General features: G+C 33.4%; 1 protein-coding gene across 1 annotated transcript in view; it reads left to right on the top strand.

The window, feature by feature from the left end:
* Window positions 1-27013, top strand: part of VPS13C (vacuolar protein sorting 13 homolog C) — a 172667-nt gene that overhangs the window by 132963 nt on the left and 12691 nt on the right. Inside the window, exons 65-79 of the mRNA XM_041745716.1 lie at window positions 2753-2988; window positions 8806-8947; window positions 10012-10152; window positions 11374-11455; window positions 11574-11643; window positions 12245-12356; window positions 12469-12582; window positions 14745-14884; window positions 16500-16581; window positions 17481-17594; window positions 18341-18416; window positions 20047-20210; window positions 21431-21476; window positions 23084-23207; window positions 23717-23831. Coding sequence (XP_041601650.1) covers window positions 2753-2988; window positions 8806-8947; window positions 10012-10152; window positions 11374-11455; window positions 11574-11643; window positions 12245-12356; window positions 12469-12582; window positions 14745-14884; window positions 16500-16581; window positions 17481-17594; window positions 18341-18416; window positions 20047-20210; window positions 21431-21476; window positions 23084-23207; window positions 23717-23831 — 1758 coding nt within the window. The remainder of the gene's footprint in view (window positions 1-2752; window positions 2989-8805; window positions 8948-10011; window positions 10153-11373; window positions 11456-11573; window positions 11644-12244; window positions 12357-12468; window positions 12583-14744; window positions 14885-16499; window positions 16582-17480; window positions 17595-18340; window positions 18417-20046; window positions 20211-21430; window positions 21477-23083; window positions 23208-23716; window positions 23832-27013) is intronic.

The raw sequence follows: 27013 nt of genomic DNA on the forward strand, positions 1-27013 counted from the left end.
AATTGAAAGTTGGTTTTGGAGTTTAGATTGCAAGTAGTTCATACCAGTATTTTAGATTAGTCAAGATAACTTATTTACGATTTGAAAAAGGGGTCTGCTTTATCTTACCCAAGTAAAGACCAATAAAGTATCTTTTTATATACCTTTTATTTTTTAAAGAAAAGCATTTTAAAACTAAGAGAAAACAACTTTATTTTGAACATATGCATACCACTGTTGGCTTTGAGGTTTTTAGGCATATTTTCCCAATGAAGACCTTGTGTTTTAATTAGAGGAATCTGGCAGTATACAAATTATCCCATGTAAGAAATTTAGTGAAATATTTATTGAAACTATTAAGGTAGCTAATTTGATCAAATATGTTATTCTTAGACTCTTAAACTTTGGGAAGGTCTTAAGAATTCGCTACCAGGCTTTCTCTAGTGTAGGAATTGCTCTTGTGTTAGTGATATAGATCATCTAGTTTCTGTAGAAATATATTTTATTATGAAAAGTTCATACAGTGTCCTCTTCCACTGTCTGATAATGTCAGTTTTTTAAAAAGCTTTCTTGACTTTTGCTTTAAAATGGTAATTGGCCAACAGTGGCTGAATTATCCTTTCCTATATTCCCTCTGAAATACCCATAAAAGAGAGAAAGACTTATCCACTTCTGAAAAATTAGACTGATATTTCCTCTGTTACAAGATTCTTGGAATAATTTTCACCATGACAATCTGATGGATCTCTACTCGCTTGCTTGTGCTTTACTTTTTACAAGACAGAAACTCAAGGTTTGCAAATGGTACAGAGGCTTAAATTTCCTGATCCTCTTAGCTCCCTGGCTCAGAGACATGGGAGTCCTAGCAGAGGTCTCTGACTATGCTGGTATTATTTCTCCTCTCCTCCATTTAACCTTTAAATAGAATATGATGATATGACAAAGAAGACATGACAACCATAAACTTTCATGCCAAGAAAAACATGGTATCAAAATATAAAACTTAAAATGCTAGAAGTTAACTGAAACACAGGTATCAGAGGATATTTTATTTTTAACAGATCAAACATGAAAAATGCGATTAGAGAGTACTTCAGTAATAACTAAGACTGAAACCAAGACGTATCACATTTTGTACTTTATAGAGAATTCACCTTAATAGATATCTCTGAAATATTTGCAAAATTTGGTTGCATACTAGAATTTGAAAAATTGAATAGGCTACTTTGACATATATATTAAAAGCAATAGATTTTTTTAAAGCAGTATGTTGATGAGGATGTGGAGAAAAAGGAACCCTCAGGTACTGTTGGGAATATAAATTGGTGCAGCCACTGTGGCAAATAATATAAAGGTTCCTCAGAAAAACTAAAAACAGAAGTACCACAGTATCTAGTAATTCCACTTCTGGGTATTTACACAAAAAAACAAGAACACTAAGTTGAAATGGTATATGCACCCCCATGTTTGTTGCAGCATTATTTATAGTAGCCAAGGTATGCAAACAATCTGTGTAATCAATAGATGAATGGACAAAAAACATGTGGTTTATTATGTATATATGTAAAATGGAATATTACTCAGTCTTTAAAAAAATTAGTTCTTGCCATTTGTGACAACATGGATGGACCTTGAGGGTATTATTCTAAATGAAATAAGTCAGTGAAAGACAAATACCCTATGATTTCACTTAAACATTGGAATCTAAAAAACAAACAAACAGATCCATTAATACAGAGAACAGACTTGTGGTTGTCAGAGGTTGAGGTGGGAGGGTGGGTGAAATGGGTACAGGGGAGTGGGAGGTACAGGCTTCCAGTTACAGAATGAGTCACAGAGCTGACAGGTACAGCATAGGGAATATAGTCAGTGGTATAGTAATAATGTTGAATGGGGACAAATGGTAACTACACTTGTGGTGAGCATAGGATAGTATATAGAGTTGTTGAATCATTATGTTGTATACCTGAAACTGATGAAACATCGTGTGTCAACTATACTTCAATAAAAAAGCGATAGATGTCAAACAACAACAAAACTCAGCTATTCATCTCCTCTGTATAAATCCTTTATTTGCTTTTTTTTTTCCCAGGAAAGCATGAGATGAAAGGCACATACTTTTCATCTGCTTGTACTGCTTGTTGAAATGAACTGTTGTATTAACATGAAATGTTAAGCCCAGAATGAAGAGGAATCATTATTTCAGTCTCTGAAACCACTGACCAAATCAAGTCTTATATTTTTAAGTACTATATGAGACCTTTAACCAAGTAGATTTTGCAAAACAGTACACACTAAGTACAAACCATAGTTTTATTGTTTAATAGTGTGATATATGTAAATATACATTTGCAGTGTTATAAGTTATTAAAACATAAAAATAAACTGGGTTAGTTTTACCTAAACTAGGTTACTTTTATTCTAATAAACTTAGGAATCTCTCCCTCTTGGAGACAAGTAAGTGTCTTAGGGCCCTGGAACCTTGAAGGATACTCTTCTTCCTGCCGAGTGCCCTTTGAACAGTCAAACCTAGGACACACAAAAAATTAAGCACTCTTAATGTTTGTTGTTGTTTGAAAAAAAATTGGGGAGTTAAGTCTTAAAATAGGTTATTTTAATTTGATTTTAATTAATTTATGTCATTTTGAAGATTAGTTTTCCAATTTATAGTCATGGTTTTTAACTTTTCTAGATGTTCAGTTACTGTAGTTTAACTTTATGTAATAAAAACTTACTGCTCATGGGTTTAATACAAAGTCTCTCTTTTCCCCAGGATGAATGTGGCCAGTTTCCCTATGATGCAAACACCCAGATACACTGGGTATCATTCCTAGATGGGCGCCAGAGAGTGTTGCTTTTCACTGATGATGTTGCCTTGGTTTCCAAAGCACTGCAGGCAGAAGAAATGGAGCAGGCCGATCATGAAATAACCTTTTCTCTCCACAGTCTTGGGCTTTCCCTGGTTAACAATGAAAACAAGCAGGAAGTTTCATATATTGGGATAACCAGGTATGGCAGAAGGAAGATAAGGCATCAGAAATCTTTAAAAAGCATTGAGTTCATATCCAGTTTAGTGAGAATAATTAGCTGTTCTGAATTTTGATGTACTGTATATTCTTTCAGCATAATTTATGAAGTTTTTTTCACTGGAGTTGAAAAGCCCCTAAGATAGGAAGATGACTAAAATAATGTCTTCGCACTTACTGTACTTATCATCAGTTGGTGGGGGAAGAAAGGTTTGCTTCTTTCTTTGTTTTTTGGTATGTATTTTTTTTTGATGAATTATGATAGCAGAAGTGCTACAAAGAAGTATATATACCTGCAATGGAAGTACAGAGATAGAAGCAACTAGGTAGTTTTCTGCAGTACAGGCTGAAGAAACTGGCATGGATTAGGGGAAGCTGACAACAGTGGGTCAGACAAATTGGAGAAAACATTCTTTATGAATGTTTGAGGCAGTATGACATGAGTACATAGTCTTTAATGGGAGATTGTTTAGAATGTTTTAATAGTGATGATACCAGGTATTTTTCTCTGATTCTGCTTGTATCTGTATGAGAAAACATTTGAATTTACTTATTAAGACTTTTTAAATGTCACTAACTTTGGTTAAAAGACTCATTCTTTTCTTGGAGGCTGATGGGTGGAATTTTGTGTATAACCATCATAGTATTATTCACTATCAATAATGTTTAGTGAGGTAAACAATAAAGTCAATAAAAGGATCATGTATATAGCACACTTTACACAACACCCAACAGATTAGGAGTTCTATAAAGGGTATACATACAATGATATAACATTAATATATTTGTGTATATATATGAATAATATATTCTCTTGGTTATACATTTCAGTATTTTATAATATTTTTAACCTAAATAGGAAAATCATTTTTAAGTCCTAGAAATTCCGTTTCTTCACTCTATTGTTCTTCAGTATAATTTATTTTTACTTTAATATTATGTTTGGTATTATATTTTGTCAGATTGGTCTTTATAAGGACTTTTAAAAATTCATTTAAAAGACCTTGCTTATCTTCTGACACAGTACACATTTAATACCCATTCAGTGGGGTTGTGTACTAAGGAAAAATATATGTTAGATAATTTTTTAAAATAACCTTTTATTTTTTGGAGCACTTTTAGGTTTACAGAGAAATTGGCTATAAAGTACAGAGTTCCCAAATGCCCTGCAGCTTTCCTCTATTATTAACATCTTGAAATAGTATGGTACCTTTTTTTACTATTGATGAGCTAATGTTAATGCATTATTATTATCTAAAGTCCAGTGTTGATGTATTTTAAGTTAGAGTTTGCTCTTAGTTTGTAAATTCTGTGGGTTTTGACAAATGAATAACGTATACCTGTTATTACAGTGTCCTATATCGTAAAAATCACCTGTGTGTCACTTGTTCATCCCTTTCTCCCTAACCCTGAATCTCTGGAAACCACTGATCTTTTTACTATATATAAAGTTTTGCCTTTTCCAGAATGTCCTATCACTGCAATCATTGAGTATGTAACCTTTTCAGATAAGCTTCTTTCTTTCACTTAGCAATAATTTTTAAGTTTCCTCATGTCTTTTTGTGGTTTGATAACTCATTTTTTTAAATCACTGAATAATATCCCATGTCTGGATGTACCACAGTTTATTTACTATTGACTATTGAAAGACATCTTGGTTGCTTTTAAGTTTTAGCATTTATGAATAAAGCTGTTATAAACATTCATAGGCAGGTTTTTGTATAGACATAGTTTTTTTTGTTTGTTTGTTTTTAAGAATTTTATTTATTTATTCATGATGGACACAGAGAGAGAGGCAGAGACATAGGCAGAGGGACTTGGTCCCATGACCCCAGGACCATGCCCTGAGCTGAAGGCAGATGCTCAACCACTGAGCCACCCAGGCATCCCTAGACATAAGTTTTTAATTCATTTGTATAAATATCAAGGAGTGTGATTGCTGGATTTTATGGTAGGATTATGTTTAGTTTTGTAAGCAATCACCTAATTGTCTTTCAAAGCGGCTGTACCATTTTCCATTTCCACCAGGAATAAATGAATGAACATTCATTGCTCCATGTCCTTGCCAGCATTTGGTGTTGTCAGTGTCCTAGATTTTGGCCATTCTAACAGGGATGTAGTGATATGTCATTATTGTTTTAATTTGCAATTCCCTAATTACATGTGCTGTTGAGCATCTTTTCTTTTCTTTTTTAAAGATTGTATTTATTCATGAGAGAGAGAGAGAGAGAGAAACAGACACAGGCAGAGGGAGAAGCAGGCTCCATGAGGGAGCCTGATGTGGGACTCGATCCAGATCTCCAGGATCAGGCCCTGGGCTGAAGGCAGTGCTAAACTGCTGAGCCACCCGGGCTGCCCATGAGTATCTTTTCAAATGCTTATTTGCTATCAGAATATCTTCCTCATTAGAGTCAAGTCTTTTTCCCATTTAAAATTTTTTCATTTTCTTATTAAAAGTTCTTTATATATTTGGAGTACCAGTATTTTCTCAGATACGTGTTTTGCAAATATTTTCTCCCAGTCTCTATCTTTACATTCTTTTCACTCTTTTAGCGGTGTCTTTCACACCAATGAGGTTTTTAATTTTAATAAGCCCCCGCATTGATTCTTTCTTTCATGAGTTATGGTTTAGGTGTTATATTTTAAAAGTTACAAAAATGCAAAGTTACTTACGTTTTCTCCTGTGTTACCCTCCTGATTTTTTTGGTTTAAGTTTGATATTTAGGGCTCTGATAATACGTCTTGAGTTAGTTTTTGTGAAATGTGTAAGCTCTGTGTCTTTTTTTTTTTTTCCACCTTTGGTTCTGTCACCATTTGTTGAAAAGATTGTCCTTTTTCCATTGAATTTCCTTTGTTCCTTTCAAAAATCAGTTGACTATATTGGACCTCTTGGTCTTATTCTCTTGGTGTGTTTGTCATTTCTTTCAGTTATACCGTTGTGTCTTGATTTCTGTAGTTTTGTGGTAATCTTAAAGTCATGTAGTATCAGTCCTCCAACTTTTTTCCTCTTCAACATTATGTTGACTATTTTGAATCTTTCACCTTTCCATATAAACTTTAGAATTAGTTTGTCAGCTCAGATATTGGAATTGCATCTAAGCTATAGATGAACTTGCAAAGAACTGATATCTTGACATTATTGAGTCTTCATATTTGTGTACACAGATCCTTGTATTCAGATCTTTGATCTCTTTCATCACACTGTTGTAGTTTTCCTTATATAGTTTTTGCACAAATTTGTTAGATTTTGTTTATACCTAAGTTATTTTATTTCTCTGGTGCTAATATAAATATTATTGTGTTTTTAATTTCAAATTTCAATTGTTCATTGCTGATACATAAGAAAACAATTGATTTTTGTATATTTGTATCTTGAAACATTAGTTGTAGGAATTTTTTTGGTTGATTCTTTGGGATTTTCTACATACACAGTCATGTCATCTGAGAACAGACGGCTTTATTTCTTCTTTCCTAATCTGTGTACCTTTTATTTTCTTGACTTAATGCATTATTTAGTATTTTCCAATGTTAAATAGGAATGGTGAGAGAAGACATCCTTGCTTTGTTCTTGATCTTAGTAAGAAAGCATCTAGTTCCTCACCATTAAGTATGATGTTAACTGTAGGTTTTTTTGTAGATGTTATTTTTCAGGTTCAGGGAGTTCTCTCTCCCTAATTTGTTGAAGAGTTGTTTTTTTTTTTTTATCATGAATTGATGTTGGATTGATTGATTGATAGATTGATTTGTGACGGGGGGAGAGGGTCTTAGGAAGAAGGAGAGAGCAAATATTAAGCAGGCTCCACACTGGGTGCTTGATCTCACAACCCTGAGATCACAACCTGAGCCAAAATCAAGAGTTGAACACTTAACTGAGCCACCCAGGTGGCCCAAGATTTATATAATTTATAGTGGATATTTTATTCATTATTTTCATTGACCGACTACATAATACAATGAGGGCATTGTTAACAGTATCATTGATTAATACCAACAAACTGTTAAATTAAAATATTATGAAGTTTTCTTTTATCATTATGCAAATAGTATTCTTTAATCAGGGATCAGCAAAGGATGGCCTAGAATCAAATGTAGCTGATGCCCTGTTTTTTCAAGACCTGGTCTAAGAATTTTTTACATTTTTGAATGGTTGGGAAAAATTGAAAGAAAACATTTTATTACACATGAAAATTATATGAAATTCTAAGTTTGTTGCCCATAAGTAAGGTTTTACTAGAACACAGCCTCATTTATTCTTTTATATGTCTATGGCTGCTTTTGCACTGCTGCTTAGCATACAACAAAGGGCAAATAGAGTGTATTATTGCCACACATTTAGCTGTCCTGCAACTTTTATTTAGTTTTTATTACTAATGCATTCTCATCATGTCAAAAGAAGTAGAGAAAAGTGGATTTTTAGTGTCTCTCTTATAGATCACTGTTATTGAATGATATGGCAAAGCATATTTATTATGTAATGACCCTATACCTGTGCTAAAATAATACAGTATATATTGACATTTCCAAACTAAGAACACATCACAGTATGCCCACCCAACAGGAAAAAAGTGGCCAGAAAAACCAGAAAACTTAATCAAAATATCTGATACAAATAAATTTCTTCACACAAATAAAATAACCAAAAATGAGGCTGCAACCAAAGTTAGTTTCTGAATAGCTCATTTGTTAGCCAGGTAAGAAATGGCTTTTACCAATGGTAAATTAATTAAATCACCTGAATGTAGCAGCTGAAGAAATGTGTCCAGAGTAAATAAACTTAGGGCCCTTAGCCTTTTTGTGAGAATAGTTACTTGAATCGAGAACATTCAGAGCAACATCAATAGTCAATTAAAAATAAGGCAAATAATTTTGAATGGTTTTCCTTGGTTCTTGAGTCATCAGATGTTACCAGTGTTACCCAATTATTGTATATTTGAGAAGCGAGTGCTGAATTTGAGGTTACTGAAGAATTAACCTCTATAAATACTGACTTTGAGCCCTAATTAAGTGAAATGTTGTCACCCCTGAGAATGAAGAGTAAAACAAAATTTTTGTAGTATGTATAGTGACAGATGTTAACTAGATTTATTGTGGTGGTCATTTCACAGTATTTACAAATATTAAATCCCTATTTTATATACCTAAAATTGATTTAATGTTCTATGTCAATTATACCTCAATAAAAAGTAGAAATATATTTTTTCATTAGTAGATATATATTTTTAAAATTTTGCTGAATTGTTTTTATATTTTGAATTTCATCAATTAGAAAAATTTGTCCAATTTTTTTCTCTCATTATTTAAGCACTTATTATAATCTCAATTTTGTCTCAGCCACAAAGTCTAAGCTATTTACTCTATGGGGGGACATGGGTGGCTCAGATGGTTAAACATCTGCCTTTGGATCAGGTCATGATCTCTGGGTTCTGGGATGGAGCCCCTGTTGGGCTCCTAGCTGAGTGGGGAGTCTGCCTCTCCCTCTCTCTCTGCTTCTCACACTGCTTGTGCTCTATCTCTCTCTCGAATAAATAAAATCTTTAAAAAAATTTACTATATGGCTCCTTACAAAAAACGTTTGTGAGTTCCTTGATTGATTGATGTCAATCTGTGATAGAAGAACATTTTCCCCTGCTCCTTTTTCTTATGTACTTTATAGCACCAGCATATTTTGCTGTTTTAAAAAAATCTCTTGCATAAGTATAATTTTCATAGGAGATTTATAGTTGAGATAATTTGAAGTTGAATGACAATTCCAGCAAGCCTAATATATATTCCTAATTTAACTTTCTCTGAATTGTTTTAGTTCTGGTGTTGTTTGGGAGATGAAACCAAAACAGAAATGGAAGCCTTTTAGTCAAAAGCAGATAATGTTGCTGGAACAGGCCTATAAAAAATATCAAGTATCAAGAGACCATGGATGGATTAAACTAGATAATAATTTTGAGGTATACCAAAATTTTTTTGTTTTGGTTTTTATATATGTATTCTGTTGGTAGAAAATAAGGAAAATTTACTGTCCATGTTAAAAAAAGGTGTATTCAGAAACTATTTATTGTTAATAAACTCTTATTTATTAGTAGTATTGACATGACTGATATTCATTAGTACATTTTAAATTAAAATGTTATTAAGTCATATACTATGAAACATGATTTAAGTATGTTTCTCTTTTGCATTTTTGTCATTTCTTCTGTTTATGAGACAGTTTCATGGAACTTGTTTTCAGTAGGATTATGCAGAAATTAATATTGCTTATTGGAACTTTTTTTCTGTTTTGAATGATACCAATATATATTGGCAAATAAAGTCTGTGAAAACTTCTGTTTTTCAGTAGTAAAAACCCTATAAAAAATTCACTCAATTAAATTCATTAAATGGGAACAATTGTTGGACATGGGTAGATGTTACAAATACAGGTGTACTCTCTGCAGGCCCTTACAGTATTACAGCTTAAGGTTTGCTTGCTCTAGGAAGACCCCAGAAGCTTGACTGCAGTTTCTCATTTGCTCTGCTTCAGTCGCACAGTTTTAGTTACTCTTTGTCTTTGATATCTAATGGTTGGTTTTGCATTGATCATCAGATATGTCCCCCACCCCATCCTTATCCCTATAAATGTTGGCCATGCTTAAATGAAAACAAACAAATGAAAATTTGTCTAAACAAGCTATTAACTATTCATTGTTTAACTTTGTTAAAACAAAATTTAAGAGTTACCTAGAATTACTCATTACCCTTGAGGTTTTTAAAAAATAAAAAGCATGACTTATATAATTGAAAAGTTTATATAATTGAAAAGTTCCTCAGTTGTTTTCTTGTTTTCCTCATAACTGTGGTGGAAAAGTGATTCTGCTTCAAAGATCTCAACTGTAGATCACCTTAAGGCAGATCTTTTTTGGTGAGGCATAGAGATTAAAATGTTTTCCCCTTCCAATTTGTGAGTAAATGGATATTTTAAATGGGCTACACTGATAATATCAAGTCATCATAAATACATGTGCTTTTGCCCCAGGTCAATTTTGATAAAGTTCCCATGGAAATGCGCCTCCCTGTTCATTGCCCAATAAAGCGAGATTTTTTATCTGGGATTCAGATTGAATTTAAGCAGTCTCCTCACCAGAGAAGTTTAAGAGCCAGACTGTACTGGCTTCAGGTAACATTGTCATTTTCAGTTCAATAAGTATATCTAATCACTTTGGGGATCCTGGGGATGAATTTTTTTCTACAAGACTCTAGCATAGGGCAGCCCGGGTGGCTCAGCAGTTTAGTGCTGCCTTCAGCCCAGGGCCTGATCCTGGGGACCCGGGATCGAGTCCTGCGTCAGGCTCCCTGCATGGAGCCTGCTTCTCCCTCTGCCTGTGTCTCTGCCTCTCTCTCTCTCTCTCTCTCTCTGTCTCTCATGAATAAATAAATAAAATCTAAAAAAAAAAACCAGACTCTAGCATACCTTATAAATCGTATTTTTTTGTTGTTTGTATGTTCATTCCCCTTCTCCCACATATCCTGTGGATTCTCTAAGCATCATCCAAGTCCAAAGACTTTGCGACTGTTGAGACTAATTTGACCATTTAGCCTGCAAGAAGAACATTTTCCTGCACTGAAATTGTTATTTCTAAATATTCCTTTGAATTTGTCATGGGATCCAAAAATAAGATTTTCTTTTTTATTTTATTTCATTTTTGTTTTTTTAAAGGTCTTTATTTATTTATTTGACAGTGCAAGCAGGGGAAGTGGCAGGCAGAGGGAGAGGGAGAGGGAGATCAGGCTTCCTATGGAACAGGGAGCCCAATGCAGGGGCTCCATCCCAGGACTGTAAGATCATAACCTGAGCCAAAAACAGACACTCAACTGACTAACCACCAAGGTGCCCCCAAAATAAGATTTTCTTATCATTCTATACATGAATGAGCTGGGCTTAAATTGGAGAATGTTTATGTCTCTTTGCTTGATTGCTCCCTTCTTGCTTCCTTCTCTTCTTTTTAACTACTAAATATTATTTAGGACATGTTTATCCTTTTTCTTCTTTCTAATTTCATATCCAGTCTCCACTTACATTTTATAAATTATAAGCTGTCAAAAATCTCACATGATCCATAGGCACAAATATTTTGATTAATAGTATATATGCTGCACAGTATTAGTGCATTTATGAGGATATTAAATATTCCTTTATGTAAAAGCTTACCCTTGCTGAGATATGTATGAATTTTTTATCTAACGTGAAGCTTCTCATAGTACCACATATACAATGCAGATATTTAATTATGATGAATTTAGCAGCCTCTTCTATAATATTCTCTATAAAACTAAAAGTTCTTTCTTTCTTTTTTTTTTTCTTTCTTTCTTTCATTCTTTCATTCTTTCTTTTTTTAAGGTTGATAATCAGTTACCAGGTACAATGTTTCCTGTTGTATTTCATCCTGTGGCTCCTCCAAAATCTATTGCTTTGGATTCAGGTAAAAAAAAAAAAAAAGATTGAGGTATTCTGATTTAAAAATTAAATAGACATTATGTTAATCTAGTATAAAGCTTGATATTTTTCTCTTGGTTTTTGTTGTTTTCTTTCTTTTTTAGAGCCCAAACCTTTCATTGATGTGAGTGTCATCACAAGATTTAATGAATACAGCAAAGTACTACAGTTCAAGTAAGTAAAAATTCCCCTATTTATCTAAAGAAATTTAAAATGAGAATCTATTTTGAAAATAAATTTCACTCTTGTGAGGCTGACTTTCATCTAAAACTTATATTCTGCCTGAATGTACAAATCCACTTTTGATCAAATAATTTTCTGTGTTGAAACTTAATTTAATAATAGCCCCTCTATATTTTAAAGTGTGAAATTCCTTAACCACTTTTCCTGTTTGTAATTCCAATTAGAATATAAAATAGCCAGTGAAATATAAATGATGTATTTGTGAAATGTGCTCTTGAAAGTGATTACTGTGTACCTTAAAAATGGAATAATATATGCTATATCATCTAATTGCATTTGTCTCTCCTATAACATATCAAATATGGGATTTGAGATTTTAAATGCTAAGTTTCAAGATAACAGTACTACCTTTAATGAAACCTTATCTCTAGTGGAAAAAAACAACTCAGTTAAGGATGCTTGATCTTGTTAACATAATACTTTTTAAGAGTGGATCTTATTGTGACTTGTGGCCAAAATCAAAGTTTTAACATTGAAAATTGCAAAGTTTGATAGAAATCCTTTTCCATCTTTAACAACTTTTTTTCCTTAGGTACTTTATGGTCCTCATTCAGGAAATGGCCTTGAAAGTTGATCAGGGGTTTCTAGGAGCTATTATCACACTGTTTACCCCAGCAACTGACCCTGAAGCTGAAAGAAAACGGGTAACAATTTTTATTTCTTGGGAAAATGATAAACTAAAAAAAAAATTAAATGAGCCATTCTTTAACTAGAGAAAAAAATTAAAATAGAAATTCTTGATTTCATTTTTTTCAGACAAAGTTAATCCAACAAGATATTGATGCTCTAAACACAGAATTAATGGAGACTTCAATGACTGATATGTCAGTTCTTAGTTTCTTTGAACACTTCCATATTTCTCCTGTTAAGGTTTGTTGTAATATTGTTTTGAAAACAGGGTAGAATTGCTGTAAGATTTTTAAGGGCTTTGTTTACAAATGTATGTTTTAATTTGTTGCATCAAATATTTAGTGGGAATTTTGTTTGATTAATTGAAATAATTAAGACAATTCTCTGTAACATATGTGCAACCATAATTCCCACAGAGAAACCATCAGAGCATGTTCTCTAGTCTTGAATTAATAACCCCTTTATTCAAGGAAGGAGCTGACAAAAGCATTTCTTAATTAAGCGAAGAAGTGCTCGCCAACATTTAATGTTTTGGTTGCACTTTGTAACTACTATCACTGTCTAAACAGAAAGCTATAATGGGTGCCCTAACCAGAATGTGAAAACGCTGAAGTAGGTATTATACTGTTGATGTGGTGTTTTTCACCCTTCCAAAATTTGATTGTAACTAAGGGAGTGGAAAATTGGATACCTTTCACTTGCCTGATTTTGTACTTTATGAACCCATTTCCTTTTCTCCTTTTGTTGTTCTTTTTAGGTTTTATAGGAAGAGGTGACTGCTTTAGTAAATTCACAAATGCTATCAACCATAACACTCTAAACTTGTGTAATGGGCCAGATTTACAATTAAGTAACTCTAAAATATTGATGATCCTTTACATTCTCAAAAACTGTATACAGCACATTATTTTCAATTGCATACACCAATCCTTTCAGCTAAGTAAATTAATTTATAAAATGGAATTGAATTATTATTTTAAATTGATGTACTAGTTTGGTACTATTAGACATTTATTGTGTTAGGTTTAAAATTGATAATAATTTTATGTGGTAGATTATTTTTTTAAAGAGATTTTATTTATTTACTTATTCATGAGAGAGACAGAGAAAGACAGAGAGAGAGGCAGAGACACAGGCAGAGGGAGAAGCAGGCTCCATGCAGGGAACCTGACGTGGGACCCGATCCTGGGTCTCCAGGATCACGCCCTGGGCTGAAGGCAGCGCTAAACCGCTGAGCCACCCGGGCTGCCCTATGTGGTAGATTATACACAATTTCTTTTTCATTATTAAGTGAAAATCAGTTATGAGATTGAACAATATTTTCAACAAATATTTACTGAATGCCTACTATGAAAGTTGCTCCAGAAGGTATAAAATGACTTTATGGAACATATAATCTGAGGGGAATGTTAAAAATTGTTAATTTATCAATTCATGATTTATCGATTTATAATTCATGATTCACACATTGGAAGTTATGCCATGAAGTTGAATAATTAAGATCATGAGCCATTATTGTTTCCTTATTCCATGGTGACTTTGCCTTAGGGAAAGGCTGTACCTCTGTCCACCTAAGCTTACATTTCCTGGATCTGGACACTGATTCTGCAGATGGACAGAAGTCCACATCAAAAAAACAAAATAAAACCCAACAACCAGGCTTTACTAGTTTTACCCCAAGTCTCTTCTATTGAGCTCTACATTGGTTAGGTAAAATGCAGAATAAGAAAGGAAGAGTCATCTTTATTTGCACAGATAGAACTATCTTCTGCCTGTGTCTTTTGCCACTATTGCACTATTGATGATATAGCACAAGGTAGAAGAAACTAAATGGGAATGTGAAAATCTCACGTCTAAGTATGAGTTGAAGGAGTCTGTGGAAGCTGAAAACCTTATTACTCTTTTAAAATTTATTTAGCAACTTGCTAATTGTTGCCATAACTGTCATGTTGTTGCTACCGATTATTACTGTATAATTATAATTGTTATTGTTAATTATTTCCATGAATTATTTACCTTAATTGGATGAAAATACATGATTATTTATTATTTTAACCAGTAGACATGTTTTGTGTGCCAGTTGACATGGTTTTCTTTTTCAAATGATTATACTATTTTTGTAAGGTGTTTTGAGCCATTCCATATAAACACAATGGTATTTATACACTTTAGATAAAACTTTAGCTCTTTGGAACATACTAATTTGTATTTTATAAAAAAGCAAATATGAGAATCAGATATTAGTGAGTTACCCTGTGTAGTGTGTAGAATAACAATAACAGCTTTCTTTAGGACTCTGGAAGGTATGACATCTATTTGTATCTGTAAGATTTTGTTCCTATGTATATTAATTTTTGTTTTTGTTTTTAACTTTTATTTATTGAACATTCTTTTTCTTTTAGTTGCACTTGAGTCTGTCATTGGGTACTGGAAGTGAAGAGTCAGACAAAGAAAAACAGGAAATGATTGCAATTCATTCTGTCAATCTGCTATTGAAAAGCATAGGTGCTACGCTGACTGATGTGGATGACCTAATATTCAAGTAAGATTTATGTTTAAGAAGATGGGAAGGATTTTGTACCAAGTTTGTTTCTCGATATTAATTCTTCCCATTTGGGCTAGAATGTTAGCTTAGGAAATGATCATCCTCACTGTACTTAAAGTTTGGCCTCTTTCTTAATCATGCTTTTTACATATGCTTGTTTTACTCATGAAGAGTTTTATTTTTTCTTCAATTATTCATATGTTGATAAAGCGTGAATGTAGAATAAAAGGAAATATTTTAGTAGTAGCTTATAAATTGACGGTGTTTTAAAACACATATTTAGAAATAAGTAGCCATATGGTGAGATTTCAGTATGGGAGACTATAGAAAGTAACTCTTTGCAACATTTATATGTGTGCTAGACACATGTAAATTCAATGAATGTTTATTGAATTGAATATCCAGCAATGATATTGGAACAGGTAGTTACCTTAGAGAAAGAAAAACCCATTTATATCATTTCCACCTGCTCATATACTATCAAATTTCATCGGAATGCAAGGGTAAATATAAAATACAAATGAAAAAGACTAAGGAAATTATCCAGGTTAATCGTTGTCAAATCTCTGAGTAGAGGAAATATTCTCAGTTTAAGAGCAATGGGAAAATCTGCAGTGGAAAATAAAAGGTAGATTTGACTACATAAAAATTAAACACTTTTATAACAAAATCAGTGGAAACAATTAGAAAATGAACTGGGAAAATATAATGGCAAGTATGACAGAAGATTAATAGTCCTAATATTAAGCTTCGATAAGGCAAACCTAAAGATTCCAGTGCCATAATTGCCAACAGACAATAAGAGATAATTTGCTAAAGGGAAGATACAGTGGCTGATAGATATTTGAAATACTCAGCTTTATCATTTATCATATATTATATGAAAATTAAAGAAAATTATCAAAGGTTTCAAAATATGAATAATCCTAAAACTAGAGACAGTTAGTTCTAACAAATGAGAGCTTTAAAAAAAAAAAACTATTTGTATGAATGGAAAGAGATATGTTTTTGTGGTTTTCACTCAGTAATTCTTTTATTGGGAATTCAGTAAGAAAAAAAAAATCTTGAAATGCAACCAAAGAGTTATATACAAAATTTACATATGGCAGTGTTAATTATTATTGTCAAGGTTTGGAAATGTCTGACAATAGTAGAATTGTTATGACACTTCCACATGACAGAATGATATGCATCCACTAAAAATGGCTACATAGAGTTTTGAATAACCTAGAGGAATACATATTCACAATATTGAATGTAAAAATGCATGCAAAATGTCTTAAATATTTTTGAATTGGATAGAAAAGAAAGAATTCAAAGTGGGAAATGACAAGAAAAAAATGCCTAAAAAATCCACTGTATAAAGAGATTATGGTTGAGTTTTTCATCCTTTTTACTCTTTATGTGTTTATGAGAGACTTGTATGAGAGTGCACTATTTTTACAGTAATTTTGTTACCATAATATTAAGATCTCAAACATAAATTATACCTGGCATATGTACAAATTGAACTGTGAAAGAATTAGCAGTGATTAATTTATCATTGAAATTTTAAGTCTCTTTCTTTCAGAATGTAATCATCATGCCTTTGACTCTTTCTCTATCCTCCCAGACTTGCTTATTATGAAATTCGATATCAGTTTTACAAGAGAGATCAGCTTATGTGGAGTGTTGTTAGACATTACACTGAACAGGTAATTGCCTATCATAGTAGTTCACAAGGAATATACTTCATAAAATATCAAACAAAACATCTGTATGTGATGGCACACTGTGAAATATTGTTTATCTAATTTACCTCAATTTGCAGTCTCATTACTTTGTAGTTTTCTTAACTTTTTCCCATTGCAATTATACATTTACCACTTTGGAAAAGAATACTAATGTAGGAGGCATCACACTTATTTTGTAAATGTCTACAGTTTCTAAGCATAATCTGGTAGAGTCAGGAGAGGAATTCTAGGCCAGGCTCTTTGCCATGCCTCAGTTACTCTATGATTTGAATTGTATGCAGAGGCATAGTAGTTGTTTTAGGGTACCATTGCTGTACCATGGAACTCCAGGGTGACATTCTTCTTTCCTTCCTCTGCTGGAAGGTCTTTTCTCCTACAGTGTACATAGACATTATGGTTATTACGTGTTCAAATAAGGATATGTTTTCATTTGTGTTTTGTTTTGGTTATTAATTATTTCCCCATCTAGTTTCATAGTAATAGTGATAGTAACTCTTAGAATAACCAAAATAAGTAATTATTATTGAATTAGATATTCATTTAATATGTGTTCTCAGCCATGCTAGGTCCGTGTAATCCACCTCTCATTTTTTATATGAGGAGACTAAGGCCTGTAGAGACCAGTTGACCTGTCCAAGGTTACATAGCTGCTAACTGGCAGACAGCCTTGAACCTATACTAGCTTAATGACTGGCACATAGTGAAATCAATTAATGGATGTAGTCATGGTTGTTCTGTATAGATTTCCTTTAACAACCTAATGTAGCCAATATTCTCCTTTCTTCCCAAAGCATCATGTTACTATTTCTTACAGCTACAGCAGGAGTAAAGGACTTAATTTTTTTTTTTTTCCTCTTTAGTTCTTGAAACAGATGTATGTCCTGGTATTGGGCTTAGATGTGCTTGGAAACCCATTTGGATTAATTAGAGGTCTGTCTGAAGGAGTTGAAGCTTTATTCTATGAACCCTTCCAGGTATTGACCTTTTATTTAAGTATAGATACAGAAAATGATATTCTATTTTTTTAATGACTGATAATTTATATTTTAATTGTATCTGAGAATTGAATAATGTTCAAATAACAGAAATACATTAATATCATATTTTATTTAAAATTGCTTGAGATGACATTGAAAGATTGTTGTAGAAGTAATCGAGCATATCTAGTGTCTGAGTGATAAAACATGCCCAAGTTTTCCAGGATTTCATGTAGTTGTAAGGAGGAATGATAGGTACATTAACACCATTTTAAGGCTATTTCACTGCTATGGGAAGGACTCATGGAATATGAAAGATGATGTTTTGTATTTAGACTTTCTGTAACCTGTTCACTTACACTTAAGGGATTCAGGAGCTCAAAGTAGGGAGAGTTTTAGCAGGACAAAACAGAACACTTGGGAGAACAAGACTCTGTGGGCTCTCATTCTTGTTACCAGGTCAGCTGGCTTCAGCAGTCTGATGGGACTTGGTACTGGGAGGCCAACTTCAGATTATGACTAAAGCCATAATTTATTCCTATGCAGTTTTTATCATCTCACAAGAGTTTCCTGAGAGCATATAGATCTGCTGTCCGTATTTGAGTTACAGTGTGAAAACTGTTATAGCACAGTGTTTGTGGATCTTCACAGATTTTGTATCTTCCTGGAAACCCTAAAGTACTAGATTAAAAGTTTTAAGTTTATTTTAAATTAGTAACCTTTTTTTTTTTTTTTTTGACCAGGGTGCTGTTCAAGGCCCTGAAGAATTTGCTGAGGGGTTAGTGATTGGAGTAAGAAGTCTCTTTGGACACACTGTAGGTATGTATCACATATTTATGTATATAAATATATGTACTTTTTACTACAATTATCTAAAATGCAGGGTTTACCAAAAATAGGGGCACCGGAATGCCTGGGTGGCTCAACGGTTGAGCGTTTAATTCAGAGCATGATCCTGGAGTTCCGGGATCAAGTCCCACATTGAGCTCCCCACAGGGAGCCTGCTTACGTCTCTGCCTACATCTCTGCCTCTCTCCCTGGGTCTCTCATGAATGAATAAATAAAATCTTTTTTTTTTATAAGAAGACTTCATTCTTTTTTTAAGATTTTATTTATTTAATCATGAAAGACCCAGAGAGAGAGAGAGAGAGAAGGGAGAGAGAGAGAGAGAGAGAGAGAGAGACAGGCACAGGCACAGGCAGAGGGAGAAGCAGGCTCTATGCAGAGAGTCTGACCTGGGACTCCATCCTGGGTCTCCAGGATCACGCCCAGGATCACACCCTGGTGCTAAACTGCTGAGCCACCGGGGCTGCCCATAAAATTAAAAAAAAAAAAAAATAGGGACACCTGGGTGGCTCAATGGTTGAGCATCTGCCTTTGGCTTGGGTCATGATCCCAGAGTCCTGGAATCGAGTTCCGCATCAGGCTTCTCACAGAGAACCTGCATCTGTGTCTCTGTGTCCTTTTCTCTGTGTCTCTTATGAATAAACAAACAAAATCTTTAAATAAATAGTGATCAGTTTTCTAATAATCCCTTTTATAACATATGTACCTACCCTTGTTCTTTTTTTTTTCTATCAGCATAATGTGGATCCTAGTTTTCTTTTTTTTTTTTAATTTAAATTCATTTTGCCATCGTATAGTATAATACCCAGTGCTCATCTCCTTATATGACCCTCAAGGAGGGCATATACTGGGTTTACCCAGTAACCCCATCTCTCCACCCACCTCTCCTTCTGCAACCCTTTGTTTATTTCCCAGAGTTAGAAGTCTCTCATGATTTGTCTTCCTCTTTAATTTTTCCCCACTCAGTTTTCCCCCTTCCATTATGTTCCCTTTCACTATTTCTTATATTCCACATTTGAGTGAAGCCATAAGATAATTGTCTTTCTCCAGTTGACATATTTCACTCAGCATAATACCCTCTGGTTCCATCCATGTTGATGTAAATCCTACCCTTGTTCTTAAATGAAAAATAATATAGACTCCTGGATTTGTTTATATTTCTTTGTAGTGTTGAATCAGTGTGCTTTTTTAAAATACAATATTTTTTAGAACAATTTTAGGTTTACAGAAAAATTTTGGAGAATCAATGTGCTTTAAATAGTTTTATTCCTCTTCTTGGTAAATGGAAAATGTAAAATACATTTCTGTATGTTTGTCTGTGAGACAGAATCTGAAGCACCTGTTTAAAGCAGGGGGTGCTGTGTACTGTGGTAATGCCCTTTATTTATTTTTTTAAAGATTTTATTTATTTATTCATGAGAGACACAGAGAGAGGCAGAGACATAGGCAGAGGGAGAAGCAAGCTCCACACAGGTAGCCTAATGGGGAACTCAATCCCAGGACCCCAGGATCACACCCTGAGCCAAAGGCAGATGCTTAACTGCCGAGCCACACTGGCTTTTTAAAGAAATAATGTGATTTATTTCTCTGGGTCTTCTAATAGGTGGTGCAGCAGGAGTTGTATCCCGCATCACCGGTTCTGTTGGAAAAGGTTTGGCAGCAATTACAATGGACAAGGAATATCAGCAAAAAAGAAGAGAAGAGATGGGTCGACAACCTAAAGATTTTGGAGATAGCCTGGCCAGAGGAGGAAAGGGCTTCCTACGTGTAAGTCTCTTATACTGGATATTGAAGAAACCCTGAACTTTGATGAACACTTTAGAATATGTACTTTAGCTGGTTTCTTTGAAACTTGGAATATTACTTATGAGTAAAGGTCTGTCAGGAGCAGGAGTGATAAGTTGTGGGCTTTTCTGTTCCCTTGTATGCTCTCCTTCCCTGATATCACTGTCACATCTATCCCACAATCCCAGACTTAGTTTGGCACTTGGGCTGGAGTGAGAACTCTGTAATGATGGCTGGTTAGCATTCTTCTGGAAGGCAGAGAGGCAAAGCAGAGAGAAATACGGTAAATCATGGTAACTAGAGGGAGGAGGAGTTGTTCAGATCATTATCATTTGACCATTTCTGTGGAGGGGAAGGTATACTAACTAAGCATTCATAAACCAGGAACTGCCTTTCATTGTTTTTCAGCACTTTAAAAATTACACAATATATGAATATTCTCTTACAAGTAATTATAAGAATTTGTAAGTTCTTCTTTTAATAAATAATGGAAATATTTTAGATAAAGCTATAAAGTACTATTTGATCACCCTCACCTCTTCCCAGAAATTTCTCATCTTCTCAACAGTATATATACTTCAGTTCTCTTTCTGTGCATTTGTATAATATATAGGTGGTCTTATTTACTACCATTATTTGGCAAGTATTAAGAATGTATAAATGTATTACTATTTTAATTTTGGAAACAATTTCAGGAACTATAATTTCTGTGTTTGTACCAGTGATGTATAAGGTTGTATAAAAGTGCTTTACTTATCAGGCTATTTGGGATTCTTCACGGGACCCTTTATTTTCAGTTTTTCACACTTACACGAAATTACAAATTTATTTCACTAAAATTTATCATTGGATCTTAGGGATTATTTGGCTCAACTCATTCATTTTGCTAGTATGGAAACTGAGACTTAAAGAGGTTGAATCAGTTGTTACATAGCTAATTGGTGCCAGAGCCAGATGTAGAATATTTTCACTTGCTTTCCTATTCTTTCAATCATAAAATTTTACTTCTATAAGATTCTTTTATTTAAAATTTTCTATTGTATAATATTTAAAAAATCATAGTGCTCACTTAGGTATATGTTCACATTATCACTAAGTCCTCATTCTTTAAAAAAATTATTTCTAGTATGTATGTAGAGACCTCTAGTGGTTGGCATAAGATTAAGCACCTTCCATTTAGGTTTATGATTGATATTTTTCAGGGAGTTGTTGGTGGAGTAACTGGGATAATAACAAAACCTGTGGAAGGTAGGTTGAGAATGTTTCATTTGTGTACAAAGTCTAAAGAGTTGATATGTAATAAACATAATGTTATTGCTACTAGTTATTTGAGAGAATTTCTAATTTTATGTTCATAGTCTTAAATTGTTTTTTAATGAATGTACTTTCTTCAGAAAGTAGAGTCTATGAAGTAATAGACTCTGATTCAGATTTTGAATGTAATTTTCAGCAGGACGATAGTTAAACTAGGTTCCTTTAGGTCCTGAATAGCAACTGATTTGTTTTTTTAACCCTCTTTAAAAAGTACTTTAATCAAAACTCCAGTTGGCTTTTTTACAGAAATTGATAAGCTGATTCCAAAGTATATACGGGAAATCAAATGACTCCAAATAGCTACAACAATCTTGAAAAAGAACAAAGTTGGAGAATTTACAGTATCCAATTTAAAAACTTATCATAAAGCTACAGTACCTAAGATAATGTGTTACTGGCATATGTATGGACATATAAATCAGTGGAATAGACTTGAGATTCCAGAAATAAACCCTTACAATTGTGGTCAATTGTTGTCAACAAGGGTGCCAAGATAATTCCATGAAAAATAACCTTTTCAACAAATGGTGCTGGTATACTTGGATATAAACATACGCTTTATGTGTCTGACAACAACTCCACTTCTAGGTATATACCCAAGGGAGTCAAAACCATATGTTCACTCAAAAACTTATATATAAATGTTCACAGAACGTAATAGCCAAAATGTGTTAGCAGCCTAAATGACTTCCAACTAATACACAATTAAACAAAATGTGGTATACCTTTACAATGGGATAGTATCCAGCTGTAAAAAGAAATCAAGTGCTGACACAAGTACAGGATGGATGCACCTTGAAAACATATTGCTAGGTGAAAAAAGCTGGTCACAGAGACCACATATTGTTTGATTCCAGTTGTAGGAAATGTCCAGAATAGGCTAATCCATAGAGATAGAAAGTAGACTAGTGGTTGCCTTGGTCTGGAGGGCAGGGAGAAAGGAGTTAAATTGCACAGGATCAGGTGAAGATGTGTTTAAGGAAGTAGAGAATGATTCCAGTGGTCATGGGGTTTCTTTTTGAGATGATACACATTTTCTAAAAATGATTGTGGTGATGGTTGCACAATGCTAATAATGTACCAAAAACATTTAATTTGTATACTTCAGTGGGTGAATTATATGATATGTGAACTATAAGATTCAATACAGTTCTTATATTTTTAAAAAAAGTACACTGCTTGGAAAATCTCCTGATGGTAGACATAAAGAGAAAAATTTCTGGTCATTTTTTTAAGAATCGGAGGTTGTAAAACTTGAGCATAGCTCAGGATGACCTGGAGGACATGTTAAAACATTGATTGCTAGGACCTATTTCCCGGGGTTTCTGATTCAGTAGGTCTAGGGTGTGGCCTAATAATTTATGTTTTTAACACATTTTGAAGACCACTGGTTTTTATGGGTTAGGATTAGATTTAACTTCTTTAGAAAGCCAAAATTTAGAAGCGTCCTGAGTAAAACAGTTCAGTATTTGACTCAGGCTTTTGTTGAGTTCAAACTTGCTTATTATAAAATATACATTCATTATCCTGGTTCTATAAAGGTGCCAAAAAGGAAGGAGCTGCTGGATTCTTTAAAGGAATTGGAAAGGGGCTTGTGGGTGCTGTGGCTCGTCCAACTGGTGGGATCATAGATATGGCTAGCAGCACCTTTCAAGGAATTCAGAGGTAATTAAGTATGTGTACTGTGTGCAAGGTATGTGTCTGTGTGCTAATGGTTGCTAGGAATATATAAACGAGTTAAACACTGCCTGTTCTTCAGGATGTGGAGGTCTAAGTGAAAACTATGACGGATCACAAGGTGGGGTGCCACCAGAAAGGAGTAAGAAGAGACAGCTTTTACGGTTCACTTTCTCTTTTGTTCAACAAATGTTGATTGGTACCTACTACATGCCAGGCTCTGTGCTAGCTGCCTATACAGAGTGGACAACCTAGTCCCAGCCTTTGTTATTTTGTTTTCTTTTCTCTAAAGAAAGGTGGGGAAACTTGGAGTCTGACAGACTTGGTTTTAAAAAAGACTTGCCACATTATAATGGGCACATTATTTAAAATTATTGTTTTTATCAAATGCTGATATCATATGAAATATACAGTATTTAATATACATATGTATTTCTATTTATAATTTTGAAAGATTCTCATATATTTTCTTATATTTATTCTGCTGCCCTATACAGGGCCGCAGAATCAACCGAGGAAGTGTCCAGGCTCCGTCCCCCTCGTTTCATCCATGAAGATGGCATCATTCGCCCATATGAAAGACAGGAATCCGAGGGCTATGATTTATATGAGGTATAAATTCTCTTCTTCATGGTCATGGGTAAAATTTAATATTAAATATTTCTAGGACAAGGATTTCATGGGTTGTTCTTAAAGTTCCTGATTCATGAACTTCATTAAGGATTACGCAGGGAACATGGTTTGTAGAGTAGAATTTATTATCTATTTTTTATTTTTGCATAGTGTGTTAAATCGGAATGACTGGTAGTTTTTTTCTACACAAGAACAAAGAATTTTTGTGCAGAGAGGATGTTAAAAGATGTCATAGGCTTTTTACTATTTGTGTGGTAATTCATTTAGTTAACTGTTTACTTTGGTCTCCTACTTTTATAGCTAATTATAGGAATTCCACTGCTTCTTTTTCTCCAGGCCAAATTAATTTATTTGGATTACTCTGTAAATCTAGATTTATTCAGGTAAACAGAAACTAGAGGAAAGAGAAAAAGATTATGTACAATGACAGTCTTTTTTAAATCTTAAAAATATTTTAAGGTGGATTTTTTTGGCTTTTATTTTAGTTTTAACTTTACTACATTTAAATAATACTACATACATATGTAAATTGCTTTTCTCCCTTGACTGGAATCCCCCCTCCCAAAAATTTAATGTTTCCCTACTTTGACCTCAAAATAATATGATTCTTTATTATTCTCTTAGCCTTTGGTTTTTATTGTATGTGACTACATTTTATCTTTCTGCATGCTTCTAACTTTATTTTCTTTCTTTTTCTGCCTACACAGCAAGAACCGGAAATACAGGAGTAAATGTTTCCTATACTACTACTTGATTTCATCCTTAAAAATCAAAACAAACTGTGGTATTAATTGACTGTCTTTGATTTATTTAGATTGAGTGTTCATTTCAATGAAGTTTTCTTTACAATTCTCACCTCTCAGCTTTTTATTGTAGTAGCTTGACTACAAAAATGATGGTATTCTTAGTAATACTGCACAGGAGTAAGAGATTAGTAAAAAAAATTAGAGGGTGTAGGAAATAAACTCTCCTCTTTTTTAAGGGTGAAAGACTTTGTGTCCAGAAGCAATTTTACTATCATTTTGAAAATTTTATCTTTTCTTATGGTATTCATGTACTTTCAGGTAAAGTTGAAAAATAAGGACAATTGTCAGGTCCAGTCTATTTTGTGTTCTTTACATTTGTGAGTCCTGATGATGGAATTACATAACTCTGTTTCACACATCATCCGAGATTGAATCAAATTATAGGGGTGTTAACTAGGGCATATGTTTTAATAATTGAAATATAAGTAGCTGTTGGTCTGTCCTTAGACCTCAATTAGAGTTGAGACATGAATTTTGAGAACATGTTCCCTTAATCTCTGTTCTTTTTTTAACCTCTCAGTACTCTCACTGGACAAATGGCAATCATATTATATATATGTTACATACATCCTCAGCCATTAGTATTTTTGCTTTTCAGAACTTGAATCTCTTTTTTTTCTTTTAAAGATTTTATTTATTTATTCATGAGAGAGACAGAGAGAGAAGGCAGAGACTTAAGCAGCAATTAGCATTTTTGCCTTTCAGAACTTGAATCTCTTTTTTTTTCTTTTAAAGATTTTATTTATTTATTCATGAGAGACACAGAGAGAGAGGGGCAGAGACTGTATGGAGTCTGATGTGGGACTTGATCCCAGGATTCCAGGATCATGCCCTGAGCTGAAGGCAGCCGCTTAACCACTGAGCCACAGGCATCCCCAGAATTTGCATCTCTTTGTTGGTTGTGCTTATTTCACATGTTTTAATTAACATAAATAGGAGTAGAACATGTAATTCGGCAAATTATTTATGTGTCCATTGAATTTATATATAACTTTATTTTTTATAGATATCTTTATTTTTAAGAACCAATCCTTTTTGCTTTCAAGTTCTTAAGGAGGATTTATCTTAATGAGAACAAAAATTATTCTAAAGTGTCATTTTGAAATTGGTACCGTAATAGTTCTGAAAATAAACTGTGTTTTGATTTCTCCTCTTTTATAAGTGATAGAAATGTTTGAAATGTTTGATTTGATTTAGCAGCATCTTATCTGGCAACTTTCATTCTTCTACCCAAAATTGAAACCAAAGTGTAAACTTATATTTAATGTACCGTCCATTTGTAGAGAGTGAAACGGCTGACATATAACTGTTCAGTTGGATTATGTATTGTTTAAACTGCAGTTACTGAAAGAATAAATTGAATGCTTCTTATTTAAAACAAGCACTTAAAGAAGAAAGAATGACACCTAAAGATCAGCCTAAAACCATAGCTGACAAACTTTTCTTGTGCCTAGATAATTGAGGGTTGGCAAAAATGTCACCGCATGTACAGTTTCTCTGAGAACCAAGCACAGTAACTAATTCAAGATGCTGTCTTAAATCATCACTAATAATTAGCCTTCCTTCTTAGGTAAAAATAACGATTTTTAATTTTCCTGGATATATTGCAATTTTAATGAGACTTGACTTTTGGGAAATTGTATAACTTGTTTAAATTTTTTTCTTATGGTTTACTTTTTGTTTGTTTAGCTCTTTATGTTATTAATCTTGTGATTTCCCTTTTTATAACTGTATATCTATAAGCACAAAATTCAAGTAACTTTTTATTATTTTAGCTGAGTATCTTGTCTGATTTATTAGTTTTTGTTATGATATCAGACAACCTTTTAAACTTTATTATTATAGTTACTGGAAAAAATAGAATGATTGTACATTAATGAGAGGACTTGATAATTTTTTTCCATGAGTAACAAGGGTAGGCATAGATAGTTAAATTCAGGCTATTTCATTCCTTGCCTCTCTTGCTGTAATCACTTTGGTATGAAGTATTTATTATCTAAACTGTGCTGGATATACAAAAGAAGTAAGACTTCAGTCCTTAAGGGACCAAGTATATCAAAACATGTAGTATTAACACTAGAGTGTAAAAATCTGTCCTCCCAGCCCTTACTGTAATATGGGTACATTCTAAATTATTTGGGCATCTTTTCATTTACCCTATTTTCCTTTTCTCTTGAGTATTGCTCTGTATTCTTGACTCAGCTTGGAAAGTTACTAAATCATATACTATGTTTTCATAGGATATACTTTCCTGCTTATCCTTTATTCTCCTAAGATAATTACTGTTTACACATGCATATATATTATATGTACACACATATATATATGATACACATATGAAATATATAAAAATAG

The sequence above is a fragment of the Vulpes lagopus genome, chromosome 2, assembly GCF_018345385.1.
Source record: "Vulpes lagopus strain Blue_001 chromosome 2, ASM1834538v1, whole genome shotgun sequence".
Classification (NCBI taxonomy): domain Eukaryota; kingdom Metazoa; phylum Chordata; class Mammalia; order Carnivora; family Canidae; genus Vulpes; species Vulpes lagopus.